The 22955-nt window shown below is 38.3% G+C and overlaps 1 protein-coding gene across 8 annotated transcripts in view; it reads left to right on the top strand.

Annotated features, from left to right (window-relative positions):
- Positions 1-22955, top strand: part of dcp1b (decapping mRNA 1B) — an 88862-nt gene that overhangs the window by 60954 nt on the left and 4953 nt on the right. For 5 of the 8 annotated variants that reach the window (XM_048607566.1, XM_048607567.1, XM_020529639.2 and 2 more), the window contains 3 exons: positions 8753-8870; positions 11842-11982; positions 15744-16595. In XM_048607566.1, coding sequence (XP_048463523.1) covers positions 8753-8870; positions 11842-11982; positions 15744-16595 — 1111 coding nt within the window. Of the gene's footprint in view, positions 1-8750; positions 8871-11841; positions 11983-15743; positions 16596-22955 lie in introns of all 8 variants that reach the window. The other 3 variants (XM_048607568.1, XM_020529644.2, XM_048607569.1) reach the window with 3 other exon arrangements.

Genomic DNA, 22955 nt, shown 5'->3' with positions numbered 1-22955 from the left:
TATCAGTCAATGTGATGCAGCTACACAATGAGATGCCAGTAAAACATGCTGTTTATTTTGGATGATATCAAGATCCATGAGTATTGCTACAACTGCACTGCTCGAATCAAGTTGAAAGAATTCCATCACATTGTTGACCTGTGCATTAGGATGGGGGACGGACTTTGGGAAGTTAGTTGGTGAGATACTCACTACAGAATTCCTCGCCTCTGATCTTCACTCTCTTGTTGCAAATGGTCATTACCTGTTACTTGTATGATGTGAATGTTAGTTCAGTCCAAGTTTAAATGTTGTCTTGGTCTTATTACATTATTAAAATTCTGAGAACCAATGTATAACTGTAATTTGAATTTGTGTTAAGAATGGGAAGATGTTGCTTCAGCATTGTCGGAATCTTGTTCGCAGGGAGTTTGGAGGTCTATTTTGTCAAGATGCATTTTAATAAGATTTTATAATCCTGAAATAGAGAAGGGGGTTAACAGATCAGTGGATTTTGTTTTTTAAAAGGTATAGGAAAATAAACTGAACTATTGTTTACTGACAAGGATAGCATGCTGAAAGGCAGAGTCCAGAAAGCAGCCACTCTGTATGGTTGGGCTAGACAATGGAGGCAGAAGTATTAAACTCTCCAGCAAGAAATCTAAGAAAAACCACTGGAAACAGAGATCAAGGACCTGTGTTGGCTTTTTAAGTTGCAGCAACAATGAGTATAGTCTGCATTTTGCTATTGGTGTCTCAGGGGATATATGAACATGTTGTATGAGCTGCAACAAAAATCTATCTAGTGAATGCAGAGAAATTTGCTCAAAGGAAGCTCATTGCAGCTGTGCCAAGAAGCCTTAGTGTGGAGGCAGTGGTAACACTTTACTGAGCTTAGTGTGTTTGTTAGAGTATTGCTGGGGGAAAAGGAGTACTGAGTTGAGTTTTTTTCTGATTTGATTCATCTTTTAATCTGGTGTAATTAGTTCTTTCCTTTCTTGTTTAATAAGTGGTTTGCTCTTTTTGTTTTAAGAGTAACTGGCAGTCCCCTGTAAGTTAGGATCTAACAAGCCGGGTTTCATTCTGAGAACTGACTCATCCAGTATTAACATTGACTGGTATCATAACAAAGTTGGGGCTCTTGATGGATTAAAAAGTCCATGAATTCAAGAGGAATCTGAATCTTTAAGCATATGACAGCATAGTAACAAGAGATGAAATATATTACACTGATTTTAAATTATTAAAGTTTTGACTGTTGCAAAAACCTTCTAGGAGTGGATGATGTAAATGTGAAAATTGTTGAAATCTTTGAAGGCTAATCTGAGAGTTAAAGTGAAGTGAAGAAATGAAAATAAGATCTCGAGGATAATATAAGTGATTACCCAGAATTTAGAGTTAAAAGAAGAGACATCTGAAAGTGATGTATCATAGCTTGAATTAGCTAAGATTCAGTTACAAAAGAAAAAAACAAAACCTTTGAGCGGAGAGAGAAACAAAACACCTTGTACTAAAGGAAAAAGAAGAAATGAGAAATGAAAAGATGTGAAAGAGCAGAAAACAAATGGCAACAAGGCTTAGGTTGGCAATAGAGGAGAAAGACAAAGTAAGATTAATGGAAAAGGAAATGGAAGTTTTAAAAAAGCTTGAAATCTGGAGATAGACAAAACTCAGAAAACTTGACTTGACTGCAGGAAATCAGAATAAAGGAAGAGGAGAGAGATGTTCAGAGAATGATTTTGATTTTGATTCTGTTCAGTAATTTAGTTAAAAGTCTTTTTGGTTAGTGTCTGAATTTACAGAGAATAGAATTGAATGATATTTCACCTCATTTGAAAAGCTAGATGTGAATCTGAAGTGACCAAAAATTGCGTGGACCTCAAAAGTCACAAAGGGCAAAGCTCAACACCTATGACCCTGTCTCTGAAAGACATCAATTAAAACTTTAGTGTTTGAAGAAGGAACCTAAGCAGATATTTATAGAATTTCAAAGAGAAAAGGAAATGTTGAGGGATGAATGGTTTGGGAAGTTAGCAATAAATTTTGACAATGCAAAGAAAACCTGATTATGGAAGAATTCTGCAGTTATATTCCGGTTCCCATTTAGACCTATCGAGATGAGCATCAGTGATCTGAGAAGCTGCAGTTCAAATGGGTACCTGTAAATATCTCTGAGACAGTTACATGTGGGAAATGACCACCTGGAATTGACAAGGAAATTGGAGGGAAAATAAAGTCTGGGGTTGGTAAAGTATTAGTTTTAGTGAACAAACAAAAGGCTGCCACAATGATGGAGTAAGGCTAGAACACAGATGTAATATGAATGAAATAATATGTTTCAATTGTGACAAGACTGGACAAACTAAAACTAATTGCTAGAAATTAGATAGGATATCACTGCAGGAGTAGGAGTGCTTAATAAATCTTCAGAAAATGTTTTATTCAGAAAACAAGTATTAAATCTGCAGCAGTGGCACAAGTGAAGCATGTTTCCTCAGACCTACAGGGAAAGGGGAGATTGCTCAGAAGAGTTGAGAGAATTATTGCACAATAGCCAAATTACTGGAGTTTCTGGATCTTGTATTTTTCCAGGAAAAATGTTCCTTTGTTCCTCTGACAATATGAAGGAAATAATTATGGAAAGATTTTTAAAAACATTATTTGTAGAGAAGAGGTGTTCCCTTGTGCTTCTATCCAAACAGACAAACCAGCAAAAATATTGAGACATAGGAGCAAGTCAGTCACTGATGCTGACTAATAATACATTGTATCTTCCAGTTGGGCTAAAGAAGGAAAAACTATTAATTGGAGAATTACACTGAGGCTATAACATGCTTTCATTACATCGATTTGAATTAAAGTATGACTTAGTAATTGGGGAAATTATAGTTGAAGTAGTGCAATAAATCCCTCTGGAAGGAAATGATTTTACCTTGGAGTATGACTTGGCTGTTTCAAAAGTATTAGTTTCACCAAGGGTATTGGAAGAACCAGCAGAAATGAAAGGAACTGAAATGCTACAGGAGGTACAACCTGCTTTGGATTGATTCCTGACACTGTGACTAGATCTCAGACCCATAGAATTAGACAGGAACAGGAAAATCTATGAAAAACCAAGAGGATGTAAAAATCTGCAACAATTTTCAAAAACATAAGTAAAAGGGAGGAAAGTAACAAAAATAGTATATTTAGCCTGTCTCTTTTTTTGTTGGTAACAAAAGACTTATCCTTAGTTGAGAGAGCAATATCAAAATGTCAACTTGAAAACTGAGTGTTATGTAGATGAAAACATGCTAATGAGGAAATGGAGACCACCTCACACATCAATTAATGAGGAATGGGCATTATCCAATAGGATCTACCTAGGTATCATAACAATGTCAGATTACTTGATCATTATGAAAATGTAGTCTGAAATAATAAAATATTTTTATTAGCCAGAATTCCATAAACGAGTGGTTATGTTTGCCGAATATGTCAGGTAATGGGGAAATGCCATCGTTTGTTAAATGTGCATCCTTAATTCTGATGCCATCTTTTGAAAGAACCATTTAACAGGCTCTTAATAGATTGTGTAGGATTTATTTAAAACTAGAAGTGAGAATCAATATCTTTTAACAATTATGGATGTTTGAAAAAGATTTCCTGAGGCACTGCCTTTGGGGAAGATTGTGACAAAAATGGTATTGACAAAGTTATTTCATTTATTAAACAATGTATGGATTACCTAAAGAAATACAATCAGATCAAGGTTCAAATTCTGTGTCACAAAAAAAAGGAAATGCTGGTGAAACCCAACAGGTCTGGTAATAGCTGTGGAGAGAGAAACAGAGTTAATGTTTTGAGTCCAATAAACTCTTCTTCAGAACATTCAAGGCATTGCAAAAAGTCATAATGTGAAAAGGCAAATAAAAGTTTTCAAATGATTCCCAGCATGATTTTTTTTATATATAGATACTCAATTGCTAAGAAATTTCATTCCTATCTTAATTCATTAAATTTCTACTTAATTGACTCCTTCAAATTTCTTTTCCTTGGTCTGTGAAGACAATATTACAATTCTGAAGTCTGTTGGCATGAGCCTTTTGCAATTTTGATGGCGTAAACTTTTTCAATTCGAGCAACGTAAGGAATTTTATCCAAGCTCTCTCAGATTAGAGGCTTCACTAATGAAAACTGTTTGGCTGGGATGACTTGTTTCTCCGAACTAAAAGGTTGATTCTTCTATTAGAAGAAGGTTGTCTTAGTTCAGAACTGGAATGCTGATTCTTCTGAACTCAGAAGCCAAAGAAGAAAGCTCATTGGCTTTCTGGTCTGTTATAAATGCGTCAGTATCAACGTTCTATCCATTAACGCTACAGGGGTCCAGCCAGACACTTGACTGCAATCAAATTATTTTTTGCAAATGATGCACTTGGGTCACTTTTTCCCAAATGACTTTCTGGTTTGTTTAAACATTACTGTCACAGAATTGACATGTATCCATCTGCTAACATTTTAACATCTAAATCACAAAATGTAATATTTGTGTATTATATACCTTCCATCAAAATAAACAAAATAAAAGTAGCGATGAGACAAAATTGTAATAAAAGATGAAAATGCTGTTAAAGGTACCTCTTTTAGAAGCGTAGAAACAGGTATAGGCCATACAGGCCATGAAGCATTTAATTTAATCTGGCCAGTTGAACATTTCAACACAATCTCCATAACCCTTTATTTTCATTGGTAGTTAGAAATCTATTTATCTCTTCTTCTTAAAAATACTCAAACTGAGTTTCTAAAAGTCCTCTAGGATAGTGAATTCTAAAGACAGTTGACCTTCTGAGTAAAAGAAAAGTGCCCACATCTCATCCTAAATGGCATCTACCTTGTATATTCCTTTTAAATATTGTGTAGATTTCAAAAAGATCACTTCTCATTCTTCACAAAGCTAGAGAATACAGGCCCAGTTTGCCCTGTATTTTTCTTCATTAGACATCTGGGAACAGATCAGATGAATCTTCATTGCATTTTCTCAATGGCAGCAGCATCTCTTTCTGAGGTAAGGGGACCAAAACAGTGCAGGGTACTCCAGATGCAGTGTAACCAAGCTTCTGTACAAGTGAAGCAAGGCTTCACTATTCCTGTACTCAAATCTTTTTGCCGCAAAGGCTAGCATTTCATTAGCCATCCTAATAGCTTGTTGCACTTGCATGACACCTTCAGTAACATACTGACAAGGACACCAAAGTCCCTTTGCATGTTTACACTTTTCCATCTCTTCTCCATTTCAGAATGCACATCTGTTCCTCTTAACAAAGTGGAAAACATCACATCTTTCATCTGCACATTTTGAGCCCATTCACTAAGTCTACCCAAATCCTTCTGAAGCTGCTTTACATCTTCCTCAAAACAGTTCCCACTTAGCTTTGTATCATCAGTCAGGACTGCAGAGCTTAAATCTGAACTGTTGTGGTATTGCTTAGCTCATTCTGCTTCCACTGTTTGGTATGTAGATAATCGTGTGATCTAACTTTACCAGATTGGACACCTCCTTTTAATTATGCATGTTCTTGGCCTGATGCAGTCCTATTGAACCCTTGCAGCATGATGATAATGTTAGAAGGTGGCTTATACAAGAGTCATGAGATTACAGCTTGTTGTTGAATACAATTATGTTGTTGCTGATGGCCCACAACAACACCCAAGTATCCTGATTTTAATTGACGTTGTTTAGCTGGATGGCTGGTTTGCAATGCAGAGGGTCACCAGCATGTGTTCTATTCTTATACCACCTTCAGGTCACCATGAAGGCCCCACCTTCTCAACCTCGTCTTTCATTTGAGGTGTAGTGAGCGTCTTGTGATTTTGCTCTCAGCAGAACAGGTCCATTTTCTCCATTTACACACCACCTTCTACACACGTTTTTCTTACCACTATTACCAAACCTTTTTTTTGTTCTGGGCACAGCCACAATCTGTTCCACTTGCTTCTCATTTCCCACTTTCAGCAGCATGAGAACCACCATTTTCCAACCCCTTTCAGTTCTGAAGAAGACACGAAACATTGTCTGTTTCTCTCTTCAGATGTTTCCAGAGCTGCTGAGTTTCACTAGCACTTTCTGCTTTCATTTTAGATTATTGGCATCTGCAGTATTTTGCTTTCAACTTGCGCAACTTCCACCTATTTTGTTGAGTTGAAATAGGCATAGTGTGTGTACATCTTTATTCTATCCGTAAAGAGCAAGGCATTGTTTAATAGTACATGGCTTTCATTACATGCCAGTGCACCATGTTGCGAGCCTGACTGACAAAGCAAAATTGGTTATCTGTGCAATTCATTGCACATTCGGGATTATTTATGAAATGTCTAAATTTCTAGGGAATGTCACTCCAGATTGCTTTCACCAATATGTGGAGAGAGGTAACTTCTCTGCATACACACTAGAAATGGTATGGGGGGAGAAAAGGGAATTTTAATTCCAAGGAAAATAAAAGTAGCCTGAACATTTTATTCTTCTAAGCATGAGCATATTTTAAGTTTCAAAAGCAATAATATTTGCTAATTTGGACGTAATGTTGAAGACAACATACTTATTAGTCACAATGGCTCAGTGGTTAGCACTGCTGCTTCACAGTTCTAGGGATCTGCGTTTGATTCCTGTCTCGCGCAACTGTCTCCCCATGTCTGTGTAGGTTTCCTCTAGGTGCTCTGGTTTCTTCCCACAGTCCAAAGATGTGCAGGTTAGGTGGTTTGGCCTTGCTAAATTTCCCATTGTGTCCAGGGATGTGCAGGTTAGGTGTATTAGCCATGGGAAATGCATGGTTAGAGGGATAGGGTAGGGGTGTGTGTCTGTGTAAGCTGTTCTTTGGAGAGTCAGTGTGAATTTGATAGGCCGAATAGCCTGCTTCCACGCTGTAGAGATTCTATGATTCTCCGTGAGCTTTGTAAACCTGGGCTGGTTGGTTACGGTCACTACCCTGCGGCAAACAATTGAAGGGATATAGACTGTTTGATGCATCTTTTAGTCTTTCGAATATGCACCCTGTGTTTGAAAGCCATTATACTGGCTCTGAAATTCCTACTTTAGAGATAAAACCAGTCTGACTCCAAATCAAAACACAAGCCAATTCTAAACAAGGCCTCACATCTAACATGCATTGTCTGAGCTAAAATGTCACCCCTTCTTTACACTGATTAAAACCTTTCGTTCTCTCAGGACAGTGACTTCAAAGGAATTCAGGCATTTACACGTACATATTAATCAATTAAAGCCTTCAAACTGATTGACGATTTAATAGCATCTTAGGTTTATTTAATATGTCCTCATCAGTAGTGTGACCCTTTGATCTTTTACTTATAAATTCTGTGTCCGATACTACCTCTTTCACTAACAGCTGACGAAAGAGTAAGACTCCGAAAGCTTGTGTTTTCAAATAAACCTGTTGGTCTATTACCTGGTGTTGTGTGATTTCTGGCTCTGAAATTCACATACCACATTACTAATTTGTGACAGGCAACTTTTATTTGGCTTGACTGCAGCATCCTGTTCATGGCAAATACTACTTTTGTCGCTGCCACAGAATAGCACTGAGAGACAGCTAGCTTCATCTGTTGTTCAAATGTTTTTTTCCCTTTGCATTGGTATTTTTTTTCAAATTGTCCTGATGAGTACAAGTTGAAAAGGTTCATCAAAATGTATTCATTTTGAACAATACTTAAATCTTCATTACTTGGGAGGAAGGAATGTTTATTAATTGTCATCAGTTACAAATACAAGATGTCTTCCTTGTTCGTGATAGAGTGCATTAGATTATACTTGCTGTTCTGTTGTTGTCCTCTCACCTTCTTTCGTCCCAACGTCCCACTGCCTTAAGACTATATTAGCTCATTCTTGTAGTGAAGTGAATATTTGAATAAGATTGACTGGAGCTCAAGACTTTTTGACTGGTAGAGGTATATCTGTATGAATTAAAGAATGTAGCAGTTCTATTGATAACTAAGGAAGGTGCATTGACTGCCAATATTCTGTTTCATGTATTCATACTTTCCCCAAACATTACCAATTCCTGATCAAAAATATGCTTTCATGGAGGGGGTAGTGAGATTTTTATAAGGACAGAGGCGATATCATTGCAGAATGCTCTCACAAGCAATACTTCTCTATGGATATATTAAAAATGGGATGGGAAATGAGGAAGGGGTGGGATAAGAAAAATTTATTAAAATTTAAAAGTAGCCTGAATGTTTTATTGAAAACTCCTATGCATGGCCATATTTTATGTTTTAAATGCAATAATGTTGAAGATAATACATTCCTCATTTTTCAAAGATCAACCTAAAAGTTTCTATGATTATTTGCAAAGCGTATAAAGATCCTGTTTTCATACTTAATACTGGTTTAGTTGAGGCTGTAGCTTTCATAAAGGTAAAAATGAGCTCCAACTAAAAGAATTAGAGATGGGAAGCTTGTAACGTATGTAGACTTCTTGCAATTTGTCTTAATATGATTCCCTGGAACAAGCAATTATTGTTGATCAGTTCCTGCAGCAAGGAGCAAAGGAATTTTATAGTTGAATTAATGGTCACAGCATGCATTTGAGATGCTAGTTTAATTTGGCATATACGTGGATATCGATGTCTCCCGGGAACAATTCAATCTTCTCTTGCTGTCTTGGTGTGTATCCTGGATCAGATATTAAAAGAATATAGTGCAATTGTGAAAATATGTTGTACCTGACTGAATTTTACTTCTAGTTTTGTCTTGTTTCCTTTCTGTTCTTAATTTGAGCTTAACTCAGCTGGAGCAACTGAAGGCCCAGCAAGAAGTTGGATCACCAATCGCTAGTCAAAAGGAAGCTGTGGACATTGTGCAGATGCTGTTCAAGGCTGAACATGAATATAACAAGGTGAGTGTGGTGAACACTAACCAAGATACAAACAAAAGTTTGAAGGAAATATTTGGACTGTCTTCAATGGGCGAATGTAAATTGAGTGGAAAATACATTGTAAACCTAGTTTAATCTTTGTTGCAATCTTGTTCAGTTTCTATTTAGTATATTTCAGTGGGATGCTGAGCAGTTTTGAGTAAAATATAAACATGTCAGAAAGCTTTAGAAATGCATTTGAAGCCACTCCAATGGGTTTCATTTTATGCATTATCCTTGGTAAAATATCTCATGGGCCTGGTACAACTGGAGTTGAAATGTCAAAAGTAAGATTAATGCAGACAGCTAAACTCAACCAATTGCTACTTAATAAATTACAATATATCTTAATACTAATATAAGTACAAAGCCGTTTATCTTCTCCAGTCATTACTAAGAGTGGGAATACTGGCTGTTCTCAGATTTCGTCTCCAAGAATTCAAACATTAACGTAACGTAATCATAGAGTCCAGTTCATAAATTTGTATGTAATATGTGATGAACTGTGTATACCTGTGTAAAGGTCAATCTTGTGCGAAATTCAATCGTGTCTTTTAGCTTTGAAATTTTGTAGTTTTTCATATATCTCTGTTTTGTAAGTTGAATTATTTTTTCATCTTCAAAGCCCGCCGTTTGCCTTACTCACCTCCCATCCCTCTTCCCTGCAGGACTCTTCTCACACTCATCATAATGAGGCTAGTAGGAGATCCAGTCCATAAAAGCCCTGATATTAATCTGCTTGTCCATTTGAAGTTGCTAGAACTAATAACTTTAGGAACTGATGGAACCCAGTTCTCACAAACAGCCCAAATCACAGTGCTCCACCAGTGCCAAAACAATTTGCCAGTCTCTGACCTCTGCATAGGTGTTTGGAAACAAACAGAACAACCTGCTCAATTGCAGCAGACCAGACTTCACTAGGGTACATCCATACATGTCCTAGTTTGGGCTGCCTTCATTCTCTTTGTACCACTCGTATATTCAGTTCAAGACACTAGATCTCCAGCAGTGACTTAATTATCCCCACTTTCACACTCTCATAAAGGATGTATCCTTGGTTCCGATCCTCTACCCTATCATGTACTACCCCATTTCAACATTGTCCATTGACTTTCAATCAACTTCCTATCTGTTGCATGCAGTTTGCAATACAGACACAAGCCAAATGGCCCATCTGGTTGATAGTCATATTTATGCTCCATACAAACCTCCCTCCTCCTCTACCCCTGTGTTGCCAAACAGCTCATTTGATGTTGTAGTTTAATGTGAACTCCAGCGAACTATTTTGAAGCCTTGAGCCACCTCCCTCCTTTACTTCCTGTCACTGTTATGTATCCTTCTCATTAACTGCTCCCCCGCCCCCAACCTAACCGAACCACTGCTTTGATTTGCATTGAAGTAGATTTTTTACAACATTGGCTTCTTATTGGAGTCAAATTGTTCTTTTGAAGTCACATATTTAGTAAAGACTTCCAACTCTACACCTTCACCCACCCCTGCCCCAGCTCATTTGTTCCAAAGTCCTTGTTCATACCATCTATTCCAGACTTGCCTATTTGGTGCTGTTGTGGCCAGCCTCCGATCCTCCAATCCTCCATAGCCACTACAAAGCTTCAGATTTAAAATTCTTACCCTTGTGTTTAATCCTATCATGTTCTGTCTCACCCTGCACTGTGTAATCAATTCTGACCCATTAATATAGCATCTGTGACTTGAGGTTAATTATGCACTGTTATGTTTTCTATAATCTGGTTTGGAAATTCATTGGTATAATCCTTTACTGTCAGCTTTTCATCCATCAGCATTACAATATAAGAAAAAGGAGCAAGAGTAAGCCATTCAGCCCTTTACCATTATTCATTTAGATAGTGGCTCATTGAATCATTTGAGTCATGTTGACTATCTCTAATCAGTCCTTGCTTTTCCAAATACATGTAAACCTTGTCCCTCAGGATCCCCTCCAATAACTTGTCCACAACTGATGCCAGGCTCACCAGTTTATAGTTCCCTTGCTTTTCCTTGCCAACTTTTTAAAATATTGGCACCACGTTAGCCAACCTCCCATCTTCTGGCACCTCATCTGTGGCTATTGATGATACAAATATCTCAGCAAGGGGCCCAGCAATCATTTTCCTAGCTTCCTGATCTCCACTTCAACACCAACACCATTTACCTGCACAAGCCCCATAATCCATGATGTTATTAATATGTAGAAATCTGTTGATCTTTGTCTTAAATATATTCAACAGCTGAGCCTCCACATCCCCTTGGGGTGGAGAATTCGACAGATTCTCAACCCGCTGAGTGAAAAAAGTCTTCCTTTCTTAGTCCTAAATGGCCTGCCCTTTGTTCTGTAACTGCTGATTCTAGACATCATTGTCTAAAGGAAACTGCATCTATCCTGTCAAGCTCTATAAGAATTTTATGTTTCAATGAGATCACTTCACATTATTCTAAACTCTAGAAAATATAGGTCCAGTCTATTTAACCTTTCCTCATAGAATAACCTTTGCATCCCAGGAACTAGTTTGGTGAATCTTCATTGCACTCCCTCTGTGGTAAATATAGCTGTACACAGATAAGGAGACCAAAATGCATGCATTACAACTTCGGTATCACCAAGGTTTTTTATAATTGCTGCAAGACAGCTTTATTCCTATTCTCAAACCCTCTTTTAATATAACGCCCAAGATGCAATTTGCCTTCTTAATTGATTGCTGTCCATGTATGTTAACTTTCAGTGATTCCTGAATGAGGAATTCCCAAGTTCCTTTGAAATTCAACCCTTCCCAGCCTCTGTTTAAGAAATGCTCCCGTGTAGTTTTTTTTCTATCAAAGTGGATGTTCTCTCAGTTCTCCACATTGTCTTCCAATATGATGCAATAATAGATAACATGTACCTCTGTACACTTGATCATTATTCATTACTCTGCCTTTAATTTTTTTGTTTCAGATCAAGTTGTCCTCTGAGCCAAAACAGATGACTAGTTCTAATTTGATTCGCAATAGTTCAAATTTGATCAAGCCAATTCCAATTAAATTGACTGACTTTGGAGCAGACACTCATTACCAACAAGTACAACAACAGAACAAGGTATTGGGTTTAATTGACCAGTGACTTTGTGACAGTGTTTGTACTGTTCTCTTTCTATGTGTCTGAGGATGCATTATTTTATAGCAATATGAATATGTACATGCTCTCATATGGCAAGCTGGCATCCGACAAATATTAGGTCTCCCTTCCAGTAACTGTATCTATTAGATCATACACACATACAATCCCTACAGTGTGGAAACAGGCCCTTCGGCCCAACAAGTCCACACCAACTCTCGGAACATCCCACCCAGACTCATCCTCCTCTAACCCACCTATGTCTACACATCCCTCAACACTATGGGCAATTTTCCATTGTCAATCCACCTAGCCTGCACATCTTTGAACTGTGGGAGGAAACCGGAGCACCTGGAGGAAGCCCATGCAGACACGGGGAGAATGTGCAAACTCCACATGGACAGTCACCCGAGGGTGAAATTGAACCCGGGTCCCTGGTGCTGTGAGGCAGCAATGCTAACCACTGAGGCACCGTGCCATTCCATTTCTGCAGCCTGCCTTTGACTTTTCATTTTTCTGCCATATTTCACTCCATGTGAGTTATTTGCATTATGCTATCCAGATTTGCACCATTGTTCTACCCTTGGGCTCGTTCAACTCCCTCTCTTTGTGGGTACACCACATATGTTCCTTTTTCTTTCCTGGTAATTATTTATCTGTTGCTTCTTCAAAATTGAGTTTTGTGGGAAGATAAAAGGCAGAAAAGATTAAAGTCGAGCTTAGGAGTTATGCAGGAGTTAGGAGGGTTTTGAATCTAAAGGTTAGTCTAATAAAGGCAGGGAGGTGAGGTACCAAAGCTTTGCTTGAACCAAGGTGTGAGCTAGAAAGTGGTCCTACTACTTCAGTATTTGGAGCACTGAGATCTCACTAAATACATTCATAGAATGGTTACAGCACAGAAAGAGATCATTTTGCCAGTTTAGTCCCTGCAGGTTCTTTAAGAGCAATTTAGTGCGTTTTACCCCCTACCCTTTCCCAGTAGGTATGCAAATATTTTCCCTTCAGATTTTTTTTAAAATTCTGTTTTGAAAGTCCCCTTTTTCAAGTAAGTGTTTAAACAAGGTTTCTCTAGTGCTGTAATATCCCTAACATAATGAAAACTTATAGCTAGTATCCTTCTTGATTTTCACCCTTACCTTCTTTGTCATCCTCGAATGTATCCCATCTGGAACTGGTGGCTTAATAACTTTTAAGTACAGTTAATCTCTACCACCTCCTCTCTATCAATTTGTGGCCAATTTAGTATCTCAACTATTCCTGATTTGTAATGACTTTGTTAGTACCTTCCTTCAGAAGGCCAGCTGCGAAGTACTCCATTTAGTTACTCAGCATTCTGCCTCTATGTTTAGTTCCACTTTTTACCCTTAATCAGTAGCGCCCACCCCCCCATTCTCTTAGTACCTTTTTGCTATACATATGTCTCTAATAGATGTCTGGATTTTTAAAAAATATGAGATGCAAGTCTTTTCCTGTATGCTAACTGCTCCTCTTGTATCCTTTCTTACCTCCTCTCAGAACTTTTAATATTTAGCCTGGTTCTCAACTTGCATTATTCGCCTGGCATTGCTGAAAAAAAATCCCTTTTTTTGCTTCATCTTAGTCTATCTCTTTTGTCACACAGGGATCTCAAGCTTTGTTTGCTTTCTCTTTCCCCATTGTGGGCGTGTAACTGACTATTCCTCAAATGTGATTGCAATCAGAGTTTTCGGAGAACTTTGAGAATTTAAGTGAATAAGATGTGCTCAAAGGGAAGCTGAAACTTTGCTACATTCACTAGATGTGTTGCAAAGCCTTGGTGAAAAGAGCTTGTGGTTGAGAATATTCAAGGAAGGTGGAGAGGCATTCTAGAGAAAGCATGAAATCCGAATTTTGGAGATCTGGGACAACTGTAGTTAGATGAGATTTGGTGCAATAATAAAAAATTAAAAGTTACATTTTAATACTATATAGCTTTGTATAAGCAGATTTTCAAAAACTTCTTTTAAATACGAGATATAAAATAATAATATATAAAAATAAAATTCAAGTCCAAAGAAGAGATTTTGAATTCAAAACATTAACTGTTTCTCTCTCTACAGATATTGCCAGACCTGCTGAGTTTCTCCATCGCTTTTTGTTTTTATTGCAAATTTCCAGCAGCTGTAATATCTCACTCTCATTTGTAACGGTAGATGTTAAGATATGAAATCCAAACATATAAGTTTACAAAACATGTGTCAGGGAAAATGAAATAATTCTCTGGAAATGAGAATAGTTTTTTTTGTGCTTGACTATCAAACAGTTAATTTGAAAAAGAAGTGCATCTGTCTCTTAATGGCATTGTTTTTGCACTCTATATTTAAAGCTTTGTGTTATATGCAGATAGATTGGTTTATATCATTTTAATTTCATGACTTTTGTATAATAAACTTCTTTTTTATTACAATAAAATCTGCAATATTGTGTGCTTCTGTCTCAATGAGAGACAACTTCATTAAAACCAAATCAAAACCAAGTATGGTCTATCAAGACAAATTGTAGTCTGGGATCTGACTTATCCAGCAATGACATTCAGTCATACCAAGCTACATCAGGTTCATTTCCACTTTATTCTCATTTATTTCTATAGCCTTCTTAATGAACTCCACCTTTCTCAAATAACAGAAGTATGACAGAGTACAAAGTGGTAGCTGTCCCAAATCCTATGCCATTATTTTGAAGCAAAGGATGGGAATTTTTTGCAGTATCTTTGCCAATACTTTTTCCCTCAGTCAATCTAAAACCGACCATCTGGTGTTTATCTCAGTGCTGTTTGGGTTTTGCACCAAAACTTGGCTAATGTTCCTTTTAAGGCCACCACAACAATAATTTACCTTATTAAAGGTGCCACATTGCATATATTGTCCCAAGATGCTTTGCCAGAGTATTATTGAGATACAAAAATATGGTTAAAATGAGATTTTAAGGACTGGCTTAAAGGAGCAAAGAGATGGAGAGGTTTAAGGAGGAAATTTCAGAGCTTGGATCTTTATCCTCTAGTATTGGAATCAGGGTTGAGTAATTAGCCAGCATTAGAAGCATGCAAATATCTTGAAGGGTTAAAAGCCTGGAAGAGATTACTGACATTCATAGGGCGATTGTCGGGTGGATGGAGAAACTGCATATGTATCAAGTAATTTGACACAAGGATGAGAATTGACTCAATGTAGGACAGCAAACATGAAGTAATTAGTGAGCAGAACTTGGTGCAAGTTAGGATGTATACAAGAGCTTGCATAAGCTTTAGACTTCTAATGTGCGCTCTCCAAAACCTTGCTAAGAGTGTGAGAAAATTGTCGAGCCTAAAGGTATCAAAGACATAGATGGGTTGTGAGTGCCAGATCTGTTATAATTCTTACAGCAGCCCTTTTAACTTTTTCTCAATGTAGTCCAGCTGCAGGTGGACAACCCACAAATTTTTCTAAAGACCATATTTTTAGATTGTACATAATGTCTGCATTCCAGAGCAAAGAATCTGCTCTACTTATAGTTATTTTTTGGGAGCGAACTTAACCAACACCATCCTCATTAGTTCTTCAGCTTCCTTTTGTGTTGAAATCTTCTTTAATTCTGCAACGTTTGGATAATACCTGGGAAATGGTTGTTAAAATGATCTTGTGCTTCAGAAGTTTACTATGCTCCTTTTACTGATTCTAGTCTCATGTTTCTTTGACTTCTTTCAGTTTTATGAAGTTTATATTCTAGTCACAAATTTTTTTTTTAAGAGCACAGAATTGGGAACAAAGCATTTGAATTTGGCGGCCTTGTTTGGTACACAAGAAAAATCTACTTTAACTAATGTGCCAGACGAAACACAGGAATTCAAGAATAAAGTTTCCAGTCGACCAGCTGTTGTACGTTCTTTGTCATATGAGGAACCCAGAAAACTGCTAGAGACTGAAATTTCCCAAAGTGTCAAAAAACGGTTTTGTCCTGCTATTCAGAAACTAATGAGTTGTGGAGTTGACCTGCATCCAGTATCTGAGTTACCTGAAAATCATCTTTGTGAAAAAAGTACAGAAGAATCATTAGCAGGACTGTTCCAGTCACAATCCTCAACAGGAAATGTCTCTTTACAGCAAAACTGCTTGGATGAACCCAATTCCTTATTCTCCAAAGGTACTCACAAGTTCCTTCAGAAGCTGCAATGTACTCGGGCATCAATTCCCATATCATGTCCTCCTGTTATACACTCCGATCTTCTCTTCAGCAGATCTCAAAATGGTTCCCAGATGCAGCCTGTTTCACAGTCTCAGTCTGCCTATCTTAACTCCAGCCTACAAGTGCAATCTGAAATGCACCATGTTCCAGTAATGGACAAGTCCAAGAGTACTGTTGCCTCAAAAGGTTGTAGTAACCAAATTCAAGCCTCTGTTATCATACCCCATCATGAATTGTTTCAGAAGCTGCAGATAGTTCATCAGGATCAGCAACCTCCTACTGGAAAAATGACTCTTGCAGCCAAGTTTTCAGCTCAGCTGCCACCGTTAGTCAATCAGCGTCATTCTACAATAAAAGGTTTTGATTCTCAAACTGAAAAATCCATCAGTTCAGAAAAAAAAAACCTACTTATTCAGGTAAGAAAACCTAAATGGAAGGAATGTTTAGATTGTGCTATGGAAATTGACCAAGTGTTTTAACAGAATAATTTTGTGTATAAATGATATTAAATAACCAGATTACTTTTTAAACTAATCTTTGTTGATGAGTAACAAGTTTCCTTTAGTAGTTAGACAATTAAGTTTTAGAGTATGGAATGTTACATTTGAGGTTTTGTATGCTGAAAAGTATTGTGCTCCATTTAGGCAAATTTCGTTGTAGCAAAGCTGTTGATACAAAACTGTTTTCAAAATGTAAGTTGTCAGATTAGTGTAGGTGATTTTGACCTTCATTTCCGGTGGTTTGGACCAAGTCAGAAGTTAAAATGGGTTGGGGATGGCAGTTAGGAACTCAGGGAAGCAAGTGGGTAAAGAAGAGATTTTCAGGAGATTGCATTTCTCCATTAATAGACTTTTACTTCTAATATATGTTAGCTGGATTTCCCAGGCCTCAGGAAAGCTAACTAGTAATGGACTTACAAAGGGCTGGTTCCATTAAATTAAATGTTTTTATGGCATGACTTGTAAACCAAGAGGGGAGGCAATGGTCTAGTGGTATTAACATTGGGCTATCAATCCAAAGACCCATGTAAAATTCTGGGACTGAATCCTACCATGGAGGATGATGGAATTTGAATTCAATTAAAAATCTGGAATGAAGAATCTAATGATGACCATGTAACCATTGTTGGAGAAAAAACGTATCTGATTCACAAATGTCCTTTAGGGAAATAATCCACTGTCTTACCTGGTCGGGCCTACCTGTGACTCCAGACCCATAGCAATATAGTTGACGCTTAACTGCTCACTGAGCAATCAGGAATGGGTAATCCAGCGATGCCCACATTCTGTGAATGAAGAAAAAGCAACCAAGAAGAAAGGGAATGTTTCCTAACCTGTAATGCTTTGTTGTTCACTCTCCCATCAATCTATCCAATGTTTTGGCCTTCTCCATGCTGAATACCTTGGTTTTCTGTCAGACCTGAACCCATGTGATCTATCCTATAACCCTTTGGTTTTTCTTGCCACCCTGCAACTCACACCTTACCTTTTAATAGTTGTAGCTGTTCATCCTGCCTCTGATGAGGACTGGTGAGGGAAGCAATGAGCGGGAAGTTCAGCAGGAGAAAAGGTCTGCAGTGATATGGGTGATATGGGATTGGAAGAGACTCTGAACCAGAGGGTTGGCAGTGAGCATGGAGAGTTAGAGAGTGGCAGAGGCTACAAACGGGACAGTCAAGAGCAAGGAGGAGGGTCAGTAAGAGGACGTGAACCAGAGGGTCATCAATGAATGGGAGGGCCACAGTAGCAAAGACCATGAGCTGGAGCATTGGCTGCGAGAGGGTTGTTCAGGGAGATGGGGTATAATAAGCTGAAGGTTCAGCAAGCAGGTTTAGCGGTGATCAGGTAATTGGAAAGTTAGCACATTTAATAGAATCAGAGTACAGAAGAGGCCCTTTAGCCCATTAAGTCTGTACCACCAAAATATACTACCACCTATGCTAATCCCACTTTCCCACTCTAGGTCCACGTAGCCTCGCATGTTATTTCACTTCAAGTGCTCATTCAAGTACTTTGCAAACATTGTGAGGTTTCCCGCCTCAATTACCCTCTCAGACAGTGCATCACAGATCACACTCTGGGTGAAAAGGTTTTTCCTCGAATCACCTCTAGACTTTCTTCTTTTCACTTTAAAATTATGCTTCTTTGCTATTGACCCTTTGACTAAAGGGAACAGTTGCTTTCTTTTCATCTTGCCCATGCCCTTCATAATCTTATGCACCTCCTATCAGTGCCCCCTCAACCTTCTTGTCTCCAAAGAAAACAACCCGAGCTTATCCAGCCTGTCTTGATAGCTGAAATGGTCCATCCCAGGCAACATCTTAGTGAATCTCCTTTGCACACCTCCAGTGCAATCATATCCTTTCTATGGTGCAGAGACCAGAACTGTACACAGCCCTCCAGCTGTTGCCTAACCAAAGTTCAAAACTCACATGACACGAGCTTATAGTCCAACAGGTTTATTTGAAAATGCAGACTTTTGAAGCTGAGCTCCTTCCTTAGGTGTAGTGTGAGAGAGGGTGTATCCTTGCACTATGCCTGAGGAAGGAGTTGAGCTCCAAAAGCTTGCATTTTATAATAAAACCTATTGGACTGTAACCTGGTGTCGTGTGATATTTGATCTTGTCTATCCTAGTCTAACACCAGCATCTCCACATCATAACCAAAGTTCTGTACAGTTCCAAATGACCTCCCTGCTCTTATAATCGAAGCCATGACTGATGAAGGCAAGGTTCTCAAATGCATTCTTAAGTACTCTATTAACCTTTCCTTCCACCTTCAAGGATCTGTGAATAAGCACCCTAAGATCTCTTTGTAGCTCTGAGCTTCCCACTGTCTTGCCATTTGTTAAGTACTCCCTTATCTTGGTCCTTCTTCCAAAGTGCGTCACCTCACGTTTATCAGGGTTAAATTTCATCTGCCACTGATTTGCACATCTGACCAACTTGCTTATACCCTCCTGTAACTGAACATCATCTTCCTTACAGTCAACCATCCAGCCAATCTTTTTGTCATCTGTAAACTTAATCATCATCCCCCTCCATACATTCTCATCGATATCATTTATGAATATCACATCATCTATATTTCTCATTTTAACTGGGAAGTTATTTCATTTACATCTACTGGAATTTAACAATGTAAGGTATTTCAGCTTACAAGATGCAATGTTTTAGTTTTTTTTTCTGATGAGAAAGGCCCTACACAACCTAACTACAGCTTTTACATTGGTTTTGATGGGAAAATCTGATTTTGTTTCAAGTTGTTTCACATAAAGTTGTAGTTTTCAAGACCCCAACAGCAACTTTAAGTGAGGCCTTGTTCTCTTTCAGGTCTTTCAATTTTCATCTTTCACATTTTTCTTTTTATTCTATTTTCACTAGTATGTTCTTGGGGTAAGAGCAGTACCAGTATGACTGTATTAATTTCCCAGTCCTTGTGACACAGAAGATTGCATTTAAGAGTAGCCACGTGTTGAGCTTAGATCAGAAAATTGACAATTTAAAATGACTAATCCAATTTATTTACAAAAGTTTAATAAGCAGGAACTGGCAAGTGATCTTGTCCAATCCATGGGAAAATATTCTGGTTTACAATTTGTGAAAGATCTTGGTGGTACTCGCAAGAAAAGCAGCTGTTAGGGTTAAAACAAAGTCTTGAGAATCTTTTGATTTTGCTGAAACATCCTTCAGAGTCCAAAAAGTAATGGAGAAACTCTTAACAGACACTTCACCTGATTTTCAGAAAAAGAGACAAATTTTAATTGTAGCCATTATAAATTTTAGTAGTGGCTAAGGTGCTAAACCTATAGATGGCACTACAATACCTCACCAATATGAAATGTATTACGAGATTCCAAGATAAACGTAAGTGGAAAGAATGCATCAAACATTGTAGTGTGGATTTAGCATGAGCTGATGATCTTGATGTACAATTGAAGATTTCTTTTAAGTGCCTACCAATCAGAACAAAGCACTAATGTAGATTCCTCTATACATACGTGCATTGAGCATTCCTAATGCTCAATAATGTGCAGCGTTATTAATCTTTGATTATTTAAAGTTTAATTGTACTTTAATAATAGTTTGCCTTTGTAATTCAGAAACTTTGCTGCTGCACTGCTGTAGTTGACCCTCAACCCAGTATTCATTACCTCCAGGAAATTCCACCCACTACCACTTGATACAGACATAGATCTCTTCTAGCTCTTGTCAATTCAGGGTGGCACACAACTTGCATTCCACACATATCCTGTGACTTACTTTGTAATGTTATATATTCTGGCACTAAGAGAACAGGTATTCTTGAACCTCATCACAGTCTAAATTGTTAGTCACAACCCTCGTCGCAGCCTAAATTCTGATGAACATAAGGCATATCTTCCAACACTTAACAAGCCTTAAAGTTTTAAAGAGTGGGTAGTCTCCTGAGAACACAGGAAGTTGAAAAGAACATAGAAAATACTAAGAATCGTGTCCTGTCACAATTTGTAACTATTATGTATTGGAGTTGTTGGTTAGTTTGCTGAGCTGACTGGTTTTTGTGCAAACGTTTCGTCACCCTTCTCGGTGACATCTTCGGTGCTGTCTAGCCTCTGTTGAAGCACTGATGTTCTGACCCGCTCTGAATTTATATGGTCTAGTCTGTCATGGTGGGTAGTCTTGTTTCTTGTTACACACTATAGTGGTGTGCAGCAAGGTCTATTTCAACATATTTGTTTATCGCACCGGTAGTTGAAAACCAGGCCTCCAGGAATTCTTGTGCTTATCTTTGATTTGCTTGTCCTAGTACTGTAACATTGTTCCAGTTAAACTGATGTCCTTCTGTGTCAGAGTGTATTGAAACACGGGAGAGTTGGGCATGCTGTTTTGCTGCGAGTTAGTGTTCGTGTATCCTGGTGGCGAGTTTCCTGTCTGTGTCCTATGTTGTGTTTCTCATAGTTGCTGCATGGTATTTTGTGTATCATATTTTGTCCTGATTGTGGGTGTGGGGTCTTTCGTTTTTCAAAGTAACTGGCAAAGTGTAGCTGTTGGTTTGTGTGCTATCCTTGTTCCAAGAGTTCGTAAGAATCTTGTATAGAGATAACAAGGTGTAGAGCTGGATGAACACAGCAGGCCAAGCAGCATCAGAGGAGAAGGAAAGCTGACGTTTCAGGCCTAGACTCTTCTTGAGAAAAAAAAAATTCTGAAGAATTCTGTAGTCAGTTCTGATGTGTTTCTAACATAATTTAGGGCGGCCAGTGTGTTGGTGCCGACAGCGTCTTGGTGTTGTTTATTTGCCAGACATCAGCAGATGAAGCTGTTGGGATACCCATTGTTCATAAAGACTTTGTATAGGTGTTCCACTTTGCTTTTGCGCAGCTCTGGGGTGTTGCAGTGTGTTATTGCTCGTTGAAACAGAGTCTTGATACAGCTCTGTTTGTAGACAGTGGGGTGATTATTGTGGTAATTCAGGATTTGGTCTGTTTGTGTAATCTTTCTGTATACACAGGTAAGGAATTCACCGTTGTTTGTTTGTTTGTTCGTTCGTTCCACCGTTATATCTAGAAACTGGAGTTGATTGTTCTCTTCTTCCCTGGTGAACTTGATCCTGGTGAATATGCTGTTAATAAAGTGGTGTATTTCACATTACTAGACAATCCAAAAACACGAACCTCCAATTAAACCATTAGCAAGGACAACATGCTAAAATTACTAGACCCATGCCGTACCATGCACTTCGTCTTCAACGACCAGATATGTGAACAAATTAATGAGAAACCTGTGGGTTCATCCATCTCAGATCTCATAGCAAAAGCTGTTATGCAAAGACTTGAACGCACAGCCCTCCCCCGATCTAGCCTGAACTATGGGTTAGATACATGGGTGATACTTTCGTGATCATTAAATGAGCCAAGTTAAAAGAAACACACGACCTTAATAATAGCAAATGCACTGGGATCAAGTTCACCAGGGAAGAAGAGAACAACAATTAACTCCCATTTCTAGACGTAATGGTGGAACGAATGAACAACGGTGAATTCCTTACCAGTGTGCATAAAAAGACTACACACACAGACCAAAGCCTGAATTACAACAGTAACCGCCCCAGCGTCCATAAACAGCTGTGTCAAGACTCTGTTTAAATGAGCAGTGACACACTGCAACACCCTGGAGCTGTGCAAAACGAAGAGGAACACCTATACAAAGTCCTTGCAAACAATGGTTATCCCAACAGCTTCGTCCACCGATGCCTGGCAAATAAACAACACCAAGAAGACACTGTACGCTCCAAAACATTGGCCACCCTACCTTTATATTAGAAACACGTTAGAACTGGCAAATGACAATAAGTCAAAATAGTTTATAATACTATGATTGAGGGCAAATCTGAAACAACTCAATTAGGTCTATTTTTTCGTTTATGTCACAACAGCTATTGCATTTTGAACAAACTGGCACACTTTCAGAAGTTGAGGCAATGAAAGAAAGAAAGACTTGCATTTTATATGAGAGATAGTAGGAACTGCAGATGCTGGAGAATCTGAGATAACAAGATGTAGAGCTGGATGAACACAACAGGCCAAGCAGCATCAGAAAAGCAGGAAAGCTGATGTTTCGGGTCTAGACCTTTCTTCAGAAATGGGGGAGGGGAAGAGGATTCTGAAATAAATAGGGAGAGAGGGGGAGGCGGATAGAAGATGGATAAAGCAGAAGATAGGTGGAGAGGAGACTGGCAGGTCAAAGAGGCGGGGATGGAGCCAGTAAAGGTGAATGTAGGTGGGGAGGTAGCGGGGTA

The sequence above is a fragment of the Rhincodon typus genome, chromosome 18 (genome assembly GCF_021869965.1).
Source record: "Rhincodon typus isolate 14 chromosome 18, sRhiTyp1.1, whole genome shotgun sequence".
Classification (NCBI taxonomy): Eukaryota; Metazoa; Chordata; class Chondrichthyes; order Orectolobiformes; family Rhincodontidae; genus Rhincodon; species Rhincodon typus.
Note: the sequence above shows the minus strand (reverse complement) of the source record. Positions and strands in the feature narration are given on the sequence as shown.